A 16,685-nucleotide genomic window follows, 5' to 3' on the forward strand; every position below is an offset into this window, starting at 1 on the left:
GAGGTAGTGAGTGAGTGAGGGACGGAGGTAGTGAGTAAGGGAGTGCAGGGCTGACGAGAGCCAGCACGGACTGAGGGACAGACACTGTCCGTGCCCCGTGTAATTGCAATGGTAACTCCTGTTGCCAGTATGTAACAACATTATGTAACAACATTACAATTGCACTCACCAAGACCGAGCTCTCTTCAAGCCGCGGGCCCCGGTGCAGCACCTCGCCCTCCCCCTCATGCCTGATCGTGTGAGTAATTGTGTGTGCAGTCGACAAGTGGTGCTTGAATAAAAATTATCAGTTCAGAAAACTTTCAAAACAAAACAAAAAAAAAAAAAATAGTAAATATAATCTCTGAATGTTTGTGGTGCCCCTTCTCTGTCATTTGCAAACAAAACAAAAAAAAAAAAAACACAATAAAACGTTTCTTTCGAGGAAACCATTGTCACCAAGGTTAATGAAGACAATACTGAGTGTGTTGACTCCTACGGGAGGGAGCCAGTGATGACTAGTCACCATCAGCCTGAAATTGTGAAGGCGGCACAAATACTTTGATATCAACTTACAGGTGACCTCGGCTGCAGCACACAAGTCAAGAAACAGCTTCCAGGACGAAGTTCTCGGGCTGAACTGATGAGGGTTTGTCCCAATCTTCTTAGGATAGGATTGGCTGCTTGTAAGGAGATTCCCTCCCTCTCTCTCTCCCCCTCCATGGCCCTGGCGCCCACTGCTCACCTGAAGACTGACTGCAGTGGCGGCACATAAAAGGAGCAGGTGAGCAGTTTCACCTGTGACATCACGATGCTCACTCGGTGGCTGCTGCTGTTGTTGGTCTTGGTGCTGAAGGGTAAGAGTTTCTGGGTGTAGATGTCGTCTGCTGAAATGTGCAGAATGTTATAGGTCATAGGTCACTTAAAAACACTCGACTAATTGTAATAGTTTATCCTGTCAGCGCGCGCTGTTTATCCTGCAATTCATTATTTCAATAGTTCTCGTCATGCTGTTTATCTTCTCTAAACATTTGTTGCTGTCTGTTGTGTGGCATGTTTACAATCTCTTTATTTTAATTAGCTTTATCCGCGTGGTTAGTGCATTCAGTAAATGTGATGTGCCAGAGGCAAGGATGGACAATAACAATCTTGTAATAACAACTTAGACATGAACGCTACACTGAACACTCATCACGATGTTCTCAAACACAGGGGACGCTACCAGGTTCAGGTTGGACATTCTTTCATCCTTCATTCCTTTTTATCCTTACCTGGCACCATGTCACTTCGGTATCCTAGGTGTACAAGCGAGTTTAGTCTTTTTTCAGTGGTGTAGACAACTACGTAGACAAACATGAAGATAATCGCATAGACAGCCATGTAGACAACCACGTAGACAAACATGAACTCTTCCGTTGGTTTCACAGAGGCTGGACAGGTGGCTGGGGAGGCGGGTGTCACGAAGGACACCATCACCCCCAGTACGTGTGGCCGCTGGGCAATACCAGCATGCACCACGAGGTCATGAGAGGGCATGACGCCCACCTGCCCGATGCCAACCAATGCTTCGCCCTGCAGCAAGGCTATCCCGGCATTCCCTACGATGCCATGGTGCTCACCGGCTCGCCCACCTCCTACGTGGACTTCCATTTCTCCGGAGAAGTGAACTTCCGGGTGAGTCAAACACGTGTTCATCACAGGACAATCGCCTCCCGTCCTCTCTTGAAGCTGACCTCTGCACTGCGAGAGCAAAGGTCAAAGCCACGCCTGCCCTGTGTCTACCTTAGTCTTCTGTCTTTAGAAGAGGTCAGAAATGAACGGTCAGAGAAAGGTCAATAGGTTATACCTGTTAATGCAGTCATGTTACCTGTCGGTATGTCTCTGTCTCTCTCTTACAGGACCTGTCTCTGTCGTTCTACGTGTTTCCCATTGGGGGCAAGCCGCAGGGCACGGTCCTAAACTACAGGTGCCCCTCCGGCAACGTCATCAAGATGGCGGTCATGGAGAGCCTCTTTCTCGTCTCTTTTTGGGACGAGTACGGAGTGTCTGTTGGCGTGACGGCCATCTCGGACATGCTGACCTCTGACTCCTGGAATCACGTGGTGGTCGTCAGAAGGTTCAGCACTGGTAACATCCAGGTAAGACTACTTTATCCAATGGTTTCACATCCTCCGTTGATGTATGTCATCGGTTAATTCCAACTTTTACAAACACTCTATGACTTCGCCTAGTGAGAGCGAGCAAGGTTGCCTCCACGTGGCCGTCTCTAGAGTTCAACCACGTGATCAGTATCGAATATAATGTGATAATTACAGTAGCATTGAATCACGTGACATCGCTTGTCAGTCCCTCTTGTCTCCGAGCAGATTTATCACAACGGACAGCTTCTGGAAGACTTAGACGATGACTTCCCCAACGGCATTCGACTTCCGGTGTCGGGGGTCATGCGCCTGGGACGCGGGCAGGACGAGGACGAGGAGGGGCTGCACGGCCGCTACACGTGCCTCCAGGTCTTCGCCGCCGCCCTGTCACGTGACGACGTGGCCAACGTTGGCGACGTTTTGTCAGCCGACGTCGTGGATTGTGCAGCCAACCGGTAAACAGTGTTTACTCCGTCTGACGTAACGCGTCACGTGATCCTTGTTGCTGCAAAGCTGGGGTAACCATGGGGATAGCCTGGTCACGTGTGTTCACACGCCCTGCCTCCCTCTGTACACTGTTCACTCGTTACCTTGCCTCACTACACTCAAATGTCTCAATGTATCATTAACGCTCACTAATTATGCTAATTGAGGCAGGTGAATGCTCGACTTGCACACTGCGCCCTCTGACAGCAGCTGCTTTGTCACTCTGTCTGCCAGTCCATCTGGAGCAGCGCACAGTCGGCGGGGAGGAGAAGTACTGCGTCACCGACTACATCCCGAGGGTCGTGGCGGAGCCCGTGGAGACAGAGGTCAAGGCCGCGGTGTGTGACATTGTCGGTCTGCACTGTCTGACCCGCAGCCTGGCCTTTCAAGAGGTCATGCGGCAGCACAACTGGGAGGACAGCGGCAAGGACACGTCCTACTACTACCTGGTGGCCCGAGGCCGGATGCCCGCACCCTCCGACAGCAAGCAACACCTGTTGGGTCAGGTGGCCGCCACGGACCGCCGCGTCTGCTCCCGCTTGTGCATGAGGGTCAAAGGTTGCCAGTCCTTTGTCTACAATGCCAAGCACGCGCTGGGTGTGGAGTGTCTGCTCTTCAAGTCCGTGCTGGAGGCCAAGCAGTCGAGTCCCGACACCCGCTACTACGCCCTGCGCCCAGAAAACATGGGGGGACGCTGATGAGGGGGTGAGGGAGGAGTGAGAAGGATTCGAATGAAAACAAAACTGGAAGATGGTGTGACCAGAAGCCATATTTTGTGGCCGAGCTGCCTGACATTTGTTTGTGTAGAGTGGTCAGTGGTCAGTGGTCAGTGGTCACGACAGTCTACCCGTCCAGAGGCAACACATTACGAAACTTTCGTTGTCATCGTGCAGCAGGTCAATAGGTCAAGACATATTTGATATGATAATAAAAATATTACCGGCAGTCGCAAGATTTAGTGTTGCAGTAAGTATCCGGACATTACTTCATCAAGTATCATGGCTTCCTGTATGTACACGTCCATTGAAAGCCTCTTCCCTCTTTCTCGCTGTTCTCTCTCTCACTCACACACTTTCTGTTCCGGAAGTTGCTTTGGCATCTGTATATACTGACATTACAGACAAACATTCTCTCCTCTCTGACAGTTCATTCACTGGTGTATTTACATAATCGTTCTGATAGCAATAACACAGCGCCACTCAGCGGGCGGCGTCCCTAACAAACCCACGTGACGTCACGACATTCATTTACTTCTGTCAGGTCTGCTGGCCACCATTTGCTGGTCCTTCCGTTTCCGGTCTTTATTTTCATCTGATGGTTTCTGTACATTGATGGTGCAACAAATGTTTGTTTATGAAACTCATTCATTAGGTGTTTACAATATGTCTGAAAGATTTTCAAGCTGATTTTAACGCTTTGTTCTCAACATTGTCTTTTTAAATAATTCAACGGAAAAAGTCCATGTCTAATTATTCCAAGGTTTTCCCCAATCCATAATATCTCGCACACAGAAAGACTTGACAACCTTGCACACCCAGTGCTGCCACCATTGGTGATGTTTGTCTGTCAGTCCACAAGTCTCACTGAGACTACAGACAGGTTACAGGCCAGACCCTCCTACACAAGGCCAGACCGTCCCACACAGGTGTTGAAGGTGTACTTCTCGGTGCAGCTGCACCACACAACCCAAACATCATCTGTGCATCCTTCGCATCCACAAACAGATTTTTATTTCACACAGAAGACCTCTGTATGGAAAAAATGTCAGCGTTTGACGTTTGACCTGCTAACCTCTGAACTATAACCTGCTCACCATTCAACTGGATTCAACCTCTGGTTTGATGCTTTCCCAACAAGTAGCACACCTGATGGGAGGCAAGAACATTGTTGTTGCTGTTCACAGGTCACTAGTACACACAGGATGTTGTTGCTGTACACAGCCATTAGTGTACACATGTACATCAGCCATCGTCTGGGCAGACAGTCGGGACAAAGGATGACCGAGTCCCGCAGTTTGCTGACCCCCTGACAATTAAAGTGACAGGAAGCTGAGCGGAGTTTGAGTCTTTTCTTTGAACATGAATTTGAGATAAATGACAAGGGTTTGTGTCCTGCATCACTCTCTATCTCCCTTTTTTTCTCTTTCTTACACTCCCCTTCTCTTTCTCTCTTAGTGTATCTAACGAGCGATCGCACTCACATACACATGGAGATAATTAAGATCTGCATATATCCATGCTTAAATATTGTGGATATCTTTTGAAAACAGTTTAAACCCTTTATAGAAAATGTAACCTCTCAAAAACCTGCTTGTTGTGCAAATCATGAATTAAATGAAGATTCCACACAATAAAAGTGAGGTGGACAATAAGGACACGTATACTCTTTCGTTTTGTTGCACATGCTGGAGTGTGTTTGCCACCTTGTCCTTTCAACTGGTGAAGTGAAGACAGGACTGGACGTGGACAGGATGGCCGTCACTCGCCCTCGTCAGCACCGCAAACCTCGCGGCCTCGTGACAGCGTGCAGGATGGTACAGACCTTTGTGTGTCATGTACAGTATACTGCACACATAACATAAACTAACATATAGTGTTGTACTAATGTTCTGTGCTGTGATGGTGCACCAAGTGTCTCAGACCGGTTGACCAGGCGCCTGCGCTGCTGTAAGCCGCTTGTGACGTCACCAAAGCCACTCGAGCACTAAGCGCACCTCTGAGCCACGAGAGCGGACTTGAGGGGGAGACTGACTCCAAGACAAGCTGACTTCAGCCTGAGACAGGACTGTGAAGGGGGTGGGTGTGCTGGGGTGGAGGTAGGACTCAGTGCCAAGCCACTGGCTTCACAAAGAATCGAAGCTGCCGTTGTTTGTACAAAGACCACAGAGCTTCATGACAACAGCTGTCGCCTCCTGTGTCTTGTACAGTCATCTGCATCCTTATCCTGTCTTGTACACAGTCGCCATCATCACTTATCCTGTCTTGTACACAGTCACCTGCATCACTGATCCTGTCTTGTACACAGTCTCCATCATCACTGATCCTGTCTTGTACACAGTTGCCATGATCAGTTTGGATGTTGTGAGTGAATTGGTTCTTCATCACGTGAGTCAAGTGACCGGCATCTGCTCCTCACTCATTCACTAACCTGTGTCAACTAGTGTGACCCTCATTATTTCTAACATGACCTGAACTAAAGATGAAGGAATGTCAGACTCACAGCTCACACCGATCATACGTGCAAACAATCCCACACCCACACTCAAAAAGCACAAGAACCAAGTTTAGTCAAAGATATTTTTGCAATACATCACGATATGAACAGTAGGTCGTGTCAAGAGTTCCGGACAGGACCATTTCCTAGAAGCTGAGCAAATGACAGTAAACAGAACAAAGCAGTCATACATAATAATGTCCAGTGAATTTGTTTTAGCAAGAAGTCTTTCAACGGACTTGTCTTTAATGCCAACAGTTGGCGAGGTTCTTACAAAGGTCATGACCCCATCAGTTCCTGCAGCAGCTCGGGGGCAAGTGTTCAGAAGGTGTAGGGCAACAGAAAATCTTTATTATTTTCTTCATAAATATAAGTATATAAACAGAAATAAAAATAATGGAAAGGTCATACACCAGCAAGGATGATTATGAATATAAAATAATTAAAAAGTCAAATGAAGCGCAAGACTGAGTGGACAACAAACAACAGGAGGCTGGGATCAGGGAGAGATGTGTACACAAGCACCTGCAACATTCACTGGCAACAAGGTGAACCACTCAGTGAGGACCTCACTGTGTCCACGAGGGAGGCTCGGTGAGGCTGAGGACGTACTAACGTGACGACAGCAAACATGGCGGCCAACGGCGTTGAGAGAACTAAAGATGTTACACACACATGGAGACAGAAAGACAGACGGAGGTATACAGACATATCCTGTCAAGACATAACATTATCATGTCCAGAATGAGACAACACTGAGGAGTTGACAAGAACAAATAAACTACGACAGCCTCAAACACTTGGTAGGTCAGGAGGTCAGGTCTGACCACGTGACGTCAGCTGGAGGAAAGTCGGAACAGACGGGAAAACGATCAGAGCTGGTTCCTGATTGGCAGACGACAGTCCACGGGAAGACTCCAAGTCCATTGTTGGCCAACGACAGTCCAATGGAAGCCCCACGTGTCACATGGTCACAGTCGCTGCTGCACGTTGACAGTTGTCAGAATGTTGCAGCAGACGCTCGGCTCTTTGTGGTCTCCACGGTTGACTAACGTGTTTCACCGTTGTCAGTTCCCTGCTGTCGCTGCAGTCGTCTAGTTTTTGCCGTCGTCGCTGATGTCCAGCTCTGCCGCGCCGGCGACGTCACAGATCTGACGACAGTAGAAGTTGGCGACGATCTCGTGACGTCCGCCGCGCCTCGCCTTCAACGTCACCGTCTCCCGACACTCCTCGCCTGGACCAATCGTCTTCCTGCACCGAGTCAACAAACATCGTCACTGGATGTACAAGACCACGTGACAGGCGGACACAAACCACACAGGTACACGTGACAACGGACACTAGCACAAGATGGCGGACATGGCGCAGACCCACTTTGTTGTCACCTAGCTCTCGGTCTTGAGGGTTGTAAAATATCTACAAGATGTCAGCTTGTAATCATACACGTGTAATCATACTAGTACTAATACTATAACATTATAGTCGCTATTACAAGTATTACAATTGTGTATGCGATTGTTTTGTAAGTAACACGAGGATGGCGTGAATTGAATGTATAAATACAGAATTATACAGAAAACAGCAAGCCCGGAGTGAGAGCAATCAGGGTGGCCACTACCCTCCAGCACGTGGCCTGGTCACGAATGGATGTGTCCAGTGGCCAAGTCCTGTCGGGTGTGTACATGTACAACATGGCAGTTAGTCTATCATCAGAAGCTCGTCACATATGGTCTTGATATCGTTGTTCCCTACCAACCACCCCTCCAAATCTTTTTCTCCAATTTGCACCTGTCTGCCTTTCACTGGGGGAACAAGGGGGGTAACTCACTTGCACTTAACGCCCATCAGTCGCTGGATGCCGGGCCCCTCCACGTTAAAGACTCCGTTAGTAAGCGGCACACTGAGAGTGTTGACGATCTTCAGGACGATCTGGAAGGGCTGGGTGACACTTGTCCGCCCCTCGGTCTGTGGTCATCAACATGTCAAAGGTCAGCAGTCTACAGATGACTACATCTACACATTCTCACACTTACACAAGTTCCTTCACGTCAGTTAATTCTGTTGTCTTATATATTAAACAGCAAGCACATCATTAATAGCAACAACAGCATGAACGGACCAAATATTGTCTGCTTGCTGGTTTGATTTGTTTGATCAGATAACATCAACCATCTTTAGACAGTGGTGTAGAAGACGAGGTGGATCCAAGACCCTCGTGACAGAAATGAAAGCACGAGCTTGACGCCCGCTTTGTCTCACCTTGACCTCCAGGTGAGGTTTCTCTATCCAGATCGTGTCCCTCGTGGCGAAGCGTTGGTGAGTTTCTCTGACGGTGGCGATGACGTAGACGTTGACGTGCGAGTCCGTGTCTTTGTTGTTGATGTAGTCGGCGCACTTCAGGCTCATCTGTACATCGTTTTCTGCAACAACCACCTCCATGTCAGACTGCTGCAGCCTTTCTAGGTGTTCTCACTGTCTGAACTCGGTGTGTGTGTGTGTGCACACGCGTGTGTGTGTTCTCACTGCCTACCTGTGTGTGTGGTTTTTTTACTGCCTACCTGTGTGTATATATACACGTGTGTGTCTGTGTGCTCTCACTGCCTACCTGTGTGTGTGTGTGTTTCACTGCCTACCTGTGTGTGGCTCAATGAGCACAGTGGTAGAGGTCTCCTTGAGGTCGGTGGCGGGGACGCCGGTGTTGTAGGCGGACACACAGCCCAGGTAGACATCGATGGTCCTGCCGTGGCCGCTGTCGTTCTTCATCTTGAGGCAGATGTGGACATCGCCGGCCTTCTGCGCGTCGCCCTGGAAGGTGAACTCCACGTCCTCACACCCGTTCACCAGCAGCTGCGGCACGGACCGGAAACACAGGCGAGATGCTTGCTTCAGGATCTCAGCCTCCTCAGGGCTGCCTGCAACAGCCACAGGGACAGAGTGGACCTAGTCTGCATGTTGTAGTCTGTAGTCAACCAGGGTATGTGGTTGACATAAGACATGAAATTGTATAGTGTTGACATATTGCATTGTTCTTCATTTTGTGGATATACTCCGATGTATAGACACTAAGGTCAATGGACTAATTGATAAATTAAATCCTTGTTTGTTTTGAAGGAGGTATAAATAATAAAAGCAGAAGTCGTGAAGACAGAGTGAAGAGGATGAGCACAGCTCCGCTTCCCTACCATCAGCAGCTTTGTACAGGTCAGTGATGTCCAGCCTGGAAATGGTTCCAGCCGCCTTGGTTGAAATCTGGCGACCGACCACCCGCTTTTCCACCCGGAAGGGCGTCATGTTGCCATCCGAGTCCACCAGCCAGTGCACGCGCTCGCCATGCGCCTCCGAGAAGAGAAACTTGGCGTGGAAACCGTAGTACAGTTCTCCTTTCCTGATGGCTTTCACAGAGGCGGGACCGCAGGTGAAGACACCTGACACACGACAGGGTAGGTCATGCAGGTGCTTGAAATACTTGCTAAAAATATAATCTCATGTCTGGTCGTCTGTGCACCCACACCAACACGCTGTCACAAACAACGCACACACGCACACACGCATGCGCACACACCGTAAGATTCTTACGATTCAAAATTCTTGTATTTCTCTGTCATCCCTCTAATGGATATCGAGATATTAGAAATATCATTAAACGTATTCATACACATTGCTCTGTAGAAGCAGCACACACTTGCCTTCATTACATTCTTGGGGTGTGGGATCAAACGCCTGCCACCCGTCGTACCCCGGAGGTAGATCGGGCCTTCTGAACCAGCTTTCTCCCCACACGTGGTAGTCCCTGCAGTAGGAAAGAAAGTGATGTGTGCACAGTGGTGCTGCTGTACATGTTTACATCTTGTCACTTGAAGCTAAAGCTGACAATGTCAACACGTGGACTGCATGGACATCAGGGTGTCGACTGTGGGGACAACTCAGTGTTGTTTGTTTACTTCTCTCGTATACTTACAATTAGTCGACAAGACTCAAATGTTTAGTGATCTAGGACAGTAACATTTGTCAACAACAACAACAACAACAACAACAACAACAACAACAACACTCACCAGATGGCGTCATCCATACTTTTGCGGGGCCGGTTGTCGGTGGACCAGTGGGCGTTGACGGGGTTGCTGAAGTCGCTGTCGTGTGAGGACCGGAAACACGTCACACAGCGGGTGGGAATGCCCAGGGCCCGAAGGACTGTCACACAATAAGAGGAATATAATTACTGTCATCGATGCACCAAGCAGTTCAAACCGTTGATGCGGTTTGTAAATGTTTAATGATGTGCTTAGTCTGTCTGTCTTAGTCACACGACTTGCACTCAGTGGACGAGGAAGACCTGCACGTGGGAGGGTGGCAGAGGACAAAGGACAGTGTAACATCGTGACAAAGGACAGTGTAACATCGTCACAAAGGACAGTGTAACAGTGTCACAAAGGACAGTGTAACAGTCACAAAGGACAGTGTCACAAAGGACAGTGTAACAGTGTCACAAAGGACAGTGTAACATCGTCACAAAGGACACGCCAGGGCACAACTCACGTGTGGTGGCCACTGCAGCAAAGGTCCAGCACTGTCCGTACTTCACGCCTTTGCGTTTCTTCAAAAACTCTTCCAAGATGGCGGAGCTTCCGTTCCAGGCGTGAGGAGGGATGCCGTCGTCGTATTTTCCGGACCAGTTGCCACACAGCACCCCGCTGTCCCTCTCCGTGTTGTTGATCTGGTGACAGCAGCTACTGTCGTTACAGTGTGTAGGGGGAGAGAGTGAAAGAGTGAGAGAGTGTGAGAGAAAGAGTGAGAGAGTGTGAGAGACAGAGAGAGAGGGAATCTAAGAGAGTGAGTGAGAGAGTGTGAGAGAGAATGTGAGAGAGAGTGAGAGACAGAGAGAGAGAGAGGGGGAATCTAAGAGAGTGAGTGAGAGAGTGTGAGAGAGAATGTGAGAGAGAGTGAGAGACAGAGAGAGAGACAGAGAGAGATTCTAAGAGAGAGAGTGAGAGACACACGTTTCTCTCGTTACACAGTGCGTGCGCATGTGCGTGAAGGTCTCCAGACCGGTATGGTGCGTGAAAGGTTGTTTGTTTGTTTACGCACAGTGAATGTATCTGTACGCAGGGTCAGCGATTATCTCCTCTTGTCTCAACACGCAGGCTGTTGGCGCATTTGTCTGTTGGTAGCTCACTGACTGAAGGACTAAAGTATTTTGTTATTACTCATCGGGATTTAGTTGATATTCTTTAAATAACCTTTGTTTCGTTCTGTCTTTTTCTCTTACTACACTATTGTCACTAGATAAATAAAAACTCGCAGACGGGCAAGATGTGGTTCAGGGCTGAGGTTACTCCTGACATCGATCTTACTCCTGGCGGCGGAATATGATCTCCTTCATCAAAAATAACATTTACATTTGGTGAATATATTTTTATGTTGCACTGTTCATGACTGGTGTGTGTCTGGAGATAAAGAAGGAGATAATAAGCATCATCATGTGAAATGTTGGGGAGGAGGGTTAGTGTCGCTCGCCAGCACTGTATCGCGTGACAAGAATGGTTTAGATGAAAGCGGAAGCGCGGAGAGAGAGAAGGAAGGACATTACAGGTCTGGCAAGGAAGCCTGAGAGACAGGAAGCCCTAATGTTCAGACCACCAGTGGAAATAAAAGAAAACAGCGACGAGGAGCTAAGGAGGGCTGAGGGTGACGTATCACGTGACGCTCACCACACGGCACAGGGCCCTGACCACCTGCACGGGGTTGTTCCTCGCCTGGTCCCCCAGCTCCGACTTCTCCAGCAGCGCCAGCGACGCGAATAGACACACGTCATCGAACTGTAGACAGCATAGAGACATACGTCATCAGAGTGTAGACAATATAGAGACATACGTCATCAGGCTATAGACAGCATACAGACAAACGTCATCAGACTGCAGACAGCAAAGAGACATACGTCATCAGAGTGTAGACAACATAGAGACATACGTCATCAGCGTGTAGACAACATAGAGACACACGTCATCAGACTGCAGACAGCAAAGAGACATACGTCATCAGAGTGTAGACAGCATAGGCGCCCCCACCTGTCCGAAGTTCCAGGGCCGCACGCAGAACTTGCCCACCGTCCCCAGCCAGATGCGCCCCGTCTCGCGCAGCACGTGCTCCTCCCGCTCCGTGGGGTTGTCCAGGTACACGTCGTCAGCTGCAACACAACACATGGTCAGTACACAGCCACACCACCAACCCACACGGCACTGTCCTCTCACGTCACGTGACCCACTACGTCACAGCAGGACACTAAAGGACCTCGGTAGCCAAACACACATGATGGCGGCGCCTCGCAAACATTTTATTTCTTGGACAATCGTTACCACGCGCCGCCACACGCTCGTCCATGTTTGCTGCAGACTTTCTGTCAAGTGCAAGGTGAAATGTCTAGGTGGGGGTGTCTAGGTGGGGGTAGATAGGTGGGGGTAGATAGGTAGGGTGTCTAGGTGGCGGTATATAAGTTGGGGGGTTACTAGGTGAGGTGTACCTTCATTCCAGGGGTTGAAGATGATGTAGATGTCGTCCGGGTGCTTGTAGCGATGTTTCTCCACCTCGCCCTCGCCCCCCTTGTGGAATGTGTCGATGAACATCTCGTAGCGCCCCACGATGGCCTTGGGCGTGGAGATGACCTTCAAGGTGACCGCGCGGTCCACCACACTGACCAGCTCGTAGTTCCAGTCCCCAGCGTGTGCCTCCGACACCTGGCGCACCGACACCACGCTGCCCTTGCTCTGCAGCGGCCGACTGCCTGAGACAAGGAATGAGCCAGAACCTTCCTTTAGACATTGTGTGTGTGTGTGTGTGTGTGTGTGTGTGTGTGTGTGTGTGTGTGCGTGTGTGCGTGTGTGTGTGTGTGCGCGTCTGTGTGTGTGTGTGTGTGCGCGTGTGTGTGTGTGCGTCTATGTGCTTATATGTGTGGATTTGTTTATTTTTTTTTTTACTGCACATATGACTCTACGCTCGGAGAGGAAGTCTCTCACCTGTGACGAACTTGAGCACGATGCTGTCGTCGTCGCGGTTGAAGGCGCGCTCGAAGGTGATGACCATCTCGAAGGCCTGGCCCCGCCGCAGCACCAGGTTGGGGATCTCGTAGGCGCTGGTGTGGTGAGCATGGCGGTTCACATTGCGACTCAGGTCCACCACCTTGGGCTTCAGCTGACCTTCTGCACAAAGAGCAAAGAGGAGCGAGGTCACGACCTACTAATCACTTCCGGCTGAAGCGCGTATGGAGGATTCCTGTAGGCTTCCAGTACACTACCATCAGTGTGTCAACTGTAAACTACAGGAGCCTGCTGTGAGAGTGAGATGTAGAGATGCTCTGTGGGGGTGGGGAAGGTCGTAGGGAGGAGATGGACACCTCCCTCTCACAAGAGTCACCCCAGCAAGGTGATTGGTCTGTAACACCTCGCTCTGTGACGACTGGGAGGTGAGGGACCGTCTTTGTGAAAGTGAGATGTAGCACACTGTGTGACACTGGTGTATGTGTCACTGTGTGACAGTCACTAACCATTGGTCACATCCACGTCCAGTGGAGACGGATGCACGTTGAAGTGGATGATGATAACAACGAGCGATAATAGGCATTAATTATTGCCTGACATAGTCCCGCCCTGTACGGCTATACCCTCCCCATGGTGCTATGCCCCTGACAACCGTGACTAGCAGCATGGCGTATGAAGTAGCTACCCTGGGTGGTTGGCAGATTGAAATGTCTACCCACAACACCTCGCAGCAAACTCTGTCACAAAGAAATCTCAGCAGCCTGAGTGTTGTCAGACGATGTTACAAAGGTCTGCACCCGCTGCCGGGTGGCTATGGTAACAACAGACCTTCAGTGAATACATAACATCGCGGGTGTAGTGCATGCACAGAGCACGTGGGCCGTGAGAGGATCCATCTGGCGCCACCTACATCCCAGTCATCAATAACAGCCTCAGATAAGGCGTGTGCGGGTTTCCGCTGGTTCACCTGCAATAACCGCCGGAATACAACCTTTGGCTCTCTCCTCCTCGCCACCAGACAACACGAAGGACTGGCAAGGACATGTCTGTGTTCCTCTCGCCAAATGTTTCAACTGCTGCACCTCGCATCGTCTGGCATTTGCAGAACAGCAAACGCCTCCTGTAAACCTGTTTCCCGTCAGGCCACTTCCCTCTCCCCCCGGCTGCTGTGAGTTGTGGAGAGTTTGGTGGGCTTGTCGCCCTCGTCAGCAGCAAGGCTCCAAGCTGTTTGAAGAAGCTGCACTTGCTTACAAACAAACGGTTGAGGACAAAGAAAGTCGTCTGTCTCGCGGCAATCACAGCTTACAAGGCTACAGGCTCCTGGCATGAGGCTGATGCTGCAACCACAGAACTGGGATTGCCTCACAGCACTGCACAAAGCCATGGCTCATTTGTAAATATATATCACAGGTAAGAAAACAAACTTCACACACAAACAATCTTCAGCGAGTAACGTTCTGAAGACAGAAGGGTTTCTCGCAGACAGACAAACAAACAGACAGACAGACAAACATATCTCATGTGGAGGATCTCATCTGACACACGGGACTTCAACTGTTGGCTTTACCCGCCTTGATCACACGCCAGTTGGCGGCAGGCACGACCCGTTGTTTACGATCTTCAACAGTTCATTACTCGTAAAGAAACAAAATCGTCGTCTCCTCCTCCTCCCGTCGTCAGGCTGCCTCGGGCCCCACACCCCTGCCCCCACTGGCCCCCTCCCGCCTGTGGTGATGGCGGCTCTCACCTTTCTGACACCACACAGCACACAGAGGGTGTGATTGTGACTGTGAACACCAACACACAGAGGGTGTGATTGTGACTGTGAACACCAACACACAGAGGTTGATTGTGACTGTGAACACCAACACACAGAGGGTGTGATTGTGACTGTGAACACCAACACACAGCACACAGAGGGTGTGACTGTGAACACCAACACACACCCACACACAGCATACAGTGTGTTTGTGCACGTGCAGTCACGTGTTCACAGCAAGACATCATGCTGGAGGCTAACAGCAGCAACTGCAGTAACAAGCTCGGTGTTCAGAACAAAGAATGTACACGAGGACAGACCGCAGGGTCAGACATGTAAGATGTTGTTTATTGTGAACATGTTATTCCTATATAGTTATATCTTCATATACTTGCAGCAGAGTTGTCTGCAACTCCTTCCCAGCTAGTCTCCCCTGGCTGAGGAATGTTTACTCATTAGTCGCTGGCCAAAGTAAACCATTATTGTTGTTGTTGCCGCAGTTGTTTCGTCACATTGGTAAGAAATGTAGTGAATGTCGTGAAGTCACTTTGCAGTGAAGTCACATCCTGACACGTCACGACTTGCTGCTGCCAACTGTGACACGCGAATCCCTTGCAGCAGGAGGTTGCCGAGTGTCAGGGTGAGTCAACATCCCAGGGTGAGACAAGATCCTCAGCCAGTCAACCCTGGCACGTGCAGGACACGTGTGTCATGGAACTGAGGTCAGCGCCATGCCTGACAACGACCTCAATGTTATGAATGATCAGACCGCGAACTAACATCCCTGGACTGCTGGCAGACCATTTTTTTTTCCTTTTCACTGGTAAAAACGAGGCATGAGACGACATAGCTTCCGGTTTAGTCACATTCCTTGTTACGGCTCGCCGAGACGAAGAGCGGAGAACTTGGCAAGAGGCTAAGCGTTGGTCTCGGCAGACAGACAGGAGTCCACCTACACACATCCGTGATTAGACGGAGAGAGAGAAGAAAGCGAAATGTTTGAGGAGCGGGAGGTGCTGACCAGAAAAATTAAACAAAAAATGTGAAATGTGTGTGTGTGTGGGGGGGGGGTCGGGGTCAGAGGGCGTGAAGATGCTGACCAACAACGATAGACATGTGACGTCACGACTGAACCTAGCCTTCCGGGATGTCAGGGGATCGATAAGCGGCTCATGAGGTCAGGGTCATGACCTCCAGCCTATGGTTGGCTGCATTTCATTCGTCCCACCAGCAGGCAGACCTTCTCGTGTGTCTGCGACACGTGCCTTGCGTCTGCTGGTTCACTGGCAGTACGCAGCGCCCCCTCGTGACTGGGATGTGAACTGCAAACATCCTGTAGACAGGTCATGGTCTGTAGAGAGGTCATCCTCTATGAGACAGGTCACGCTCTATGTGGCTGTGATTAATTCCGACCTTCACAAAGCTGCCTCATCATCAGACACTGGATACAGTTGGGGTGCAGCTTGTGCTCAGACTACTGTCTACTGGCGAGGTTGCTGGCACCAGAGGGCGATGCCGTCAGGGGAAACGTTTTAAAACATTTCAGTTATTTCCGCAATGTAAACATAAACATATTGTGTACACTAGGCAACATCTGTCACCAACACCAATAAAAGTAAAAGCTTTTCAGCTTCCTGCCCTCGTAACGCTCCACACGTCCCCTCGCCTCGTAGTCTGGTCCCTCGCCCTGCTCCTCCCACTGGGCGCTTCCTGCATCTTGTTATTTTATTCCTTTACTTTTGTTTATAATTGTATTTTCAATTTCATTCTCTTTCGGTGTGTTGACGCAAAAATGAACAGTAACCTATGTTAGCATTCTGGTCATGCGCAGTCCCTAGGGGACAGTTTCTTTCTTTCACACGCATGCACACATTCACACAGGCACGCACTCACGCTCACACCCACACAGGCACACATACACACACACAGGCACGCGCATCCTCCTGGCAAAGACGAGGGTTGGGACGAGAAGAGAGGACGTTGATGTAGACAGACGACATTCACTACAAGCTACAGCCGCCCTCTCCTCCCACTGACTCACTACCTACCGGCCTGGAGTGAGGACAAGTGTCGCCC

General features: G+C 49.9%; 2 protein-coding genes across 5 annotated transcripts in view; one reads left to right on the forward strand and one right to left on the reverse strand.

The window, feature by feature from the left end:
* The first annotated feature begins 285 nt into the window (after positions 1-285).
* LOC112576693 lies at positions 286-6,241 on the forward strand. Of its 3 annotated transcripts, XM_025259341.1 has the most exons (5): positions 291-836; positions 1,407-1,653; positions 1,878-2,117; positions 2,346-2,575; positions 2,841-6,241. In XM_025259341.1, the coding sequence occupies exons 2-5, from the start codon at positions 1,489-1,491 to the stop codon at positions 2,950-2,952; spliced, it is 747 nt and encodes a 248-aa protein (XP_025115126.1). In that variant the 5' UTR covers positions 291-836; positions 1,407-1,488; the 3' UTR covers positions 2,953-6,241. The 3 variants fall into 3 exon arrangements, with proteins under 3 accessions (XP_025115128.1, XP_025115126.1, XP_025115127.1); XM_025259343.1 differs by lacking the exon at positions 2,841-6,241 and having other exon boundaries at positions 286-836; positions 2,346-2,779; XM_025259342.1 differs by having other exon boundaries at positions 291-1,653.
* LOC112576690 (protein-glutamine gamma-glutamyltransferase K-like) overlaps positions 5,889-16,685 on the reverse strand; it is a 47,404-nt gene continuing 36,607 nt past the window's right edge. For both annotated transcript variants that reach the window (XM_025259332.1, XM_025259333.1), the window contains 12 exons: positions 12,830-13,012; positions 12,337-12,597; positions 11,885-12,003; positions 11,528-11,635; positions 10,356-10,533; positions 9,875-10,010; positions 9,506-9,609; positions 9,002-9,244; positions 8,453-8,731; positions 8,079-8,239; positions 7,648-7,784; positions 5,889-7,070 (listed from right to left, as the gene is read on the reverse strand). In XM_025259332.1, coding sequence (XP_025115117.1) covers positions 6,914-7,070; positions 7,648-7,784; positions 8,079-8,239; positions 8,453-8,731; positions 9,002-9,244; positions 9,506-9,609; positions 9,875-10,010; positions 10,356-10,533; positions 11,528-11,635; positions 11,885-12,003; positions 12,337-12,597; positions 12,830-13,012 — 2,066 coding nt within the window. In that variant the 3' untranslated portion in view covers positions 5,889-6,913. The remainder of the gene's footprint in view (positions 7,071-7,647; positions 7,785-8,078; positions 8,240-8,452; positions 8,732-9,001; positions 9,245-9,505; positions 9,610-9,874; positions 10,011-10,355; positions 10,534-11,527; positions 11,636-11,884; positions 12,004-12,336; positions 12,598-12,829; positions 13,013-16,685) is intronic.

The sequence above is a fragment of the Pomacea canaliculata genome, linkage group LG12 (genome assembly GCF_003073045.1).
Source record: "Pomacea canaliculata isolate SZHN2017 linkage group LG12, ASM307304v1, whole genome shotgun sequence".
Taxonomy (NCBI): domain Eukaryota; kingdom Metazoa; phylum Mollusca; class Gastropoda; order Architaenioglossa; family Ampullariidae; genus Pomacea; species Pomacea canaliculata.

What these genes read in the sequence shown, in the direction of transcription:
- LOC112576693 (XM_025259342.1), top strand. Translation starts at nt 1,489, where the DNA reads ATGCACCACGAGGTCATGAGAGGGCATGACGCCCACCTGCCCGATGCC. An exon ending in CCGGAGAAGTGAACTTCCGG is followed by an intron (nt 1,654 to 1,877) that starts GTGAGTCAAACA and finishes TCTCTCTTACAG; the next exon opens with GACCTGTCTCTGTCGTTCTA. An exon ending in GTGGATTGTGCAGCCAACCG is followed by an intron (nt 2,576 to 2,840) that starts GTAAACAGTGTT and finishes TCTGTCTGCCAG; the next exon opens with TCCATCTGGAGCAGCGCACA.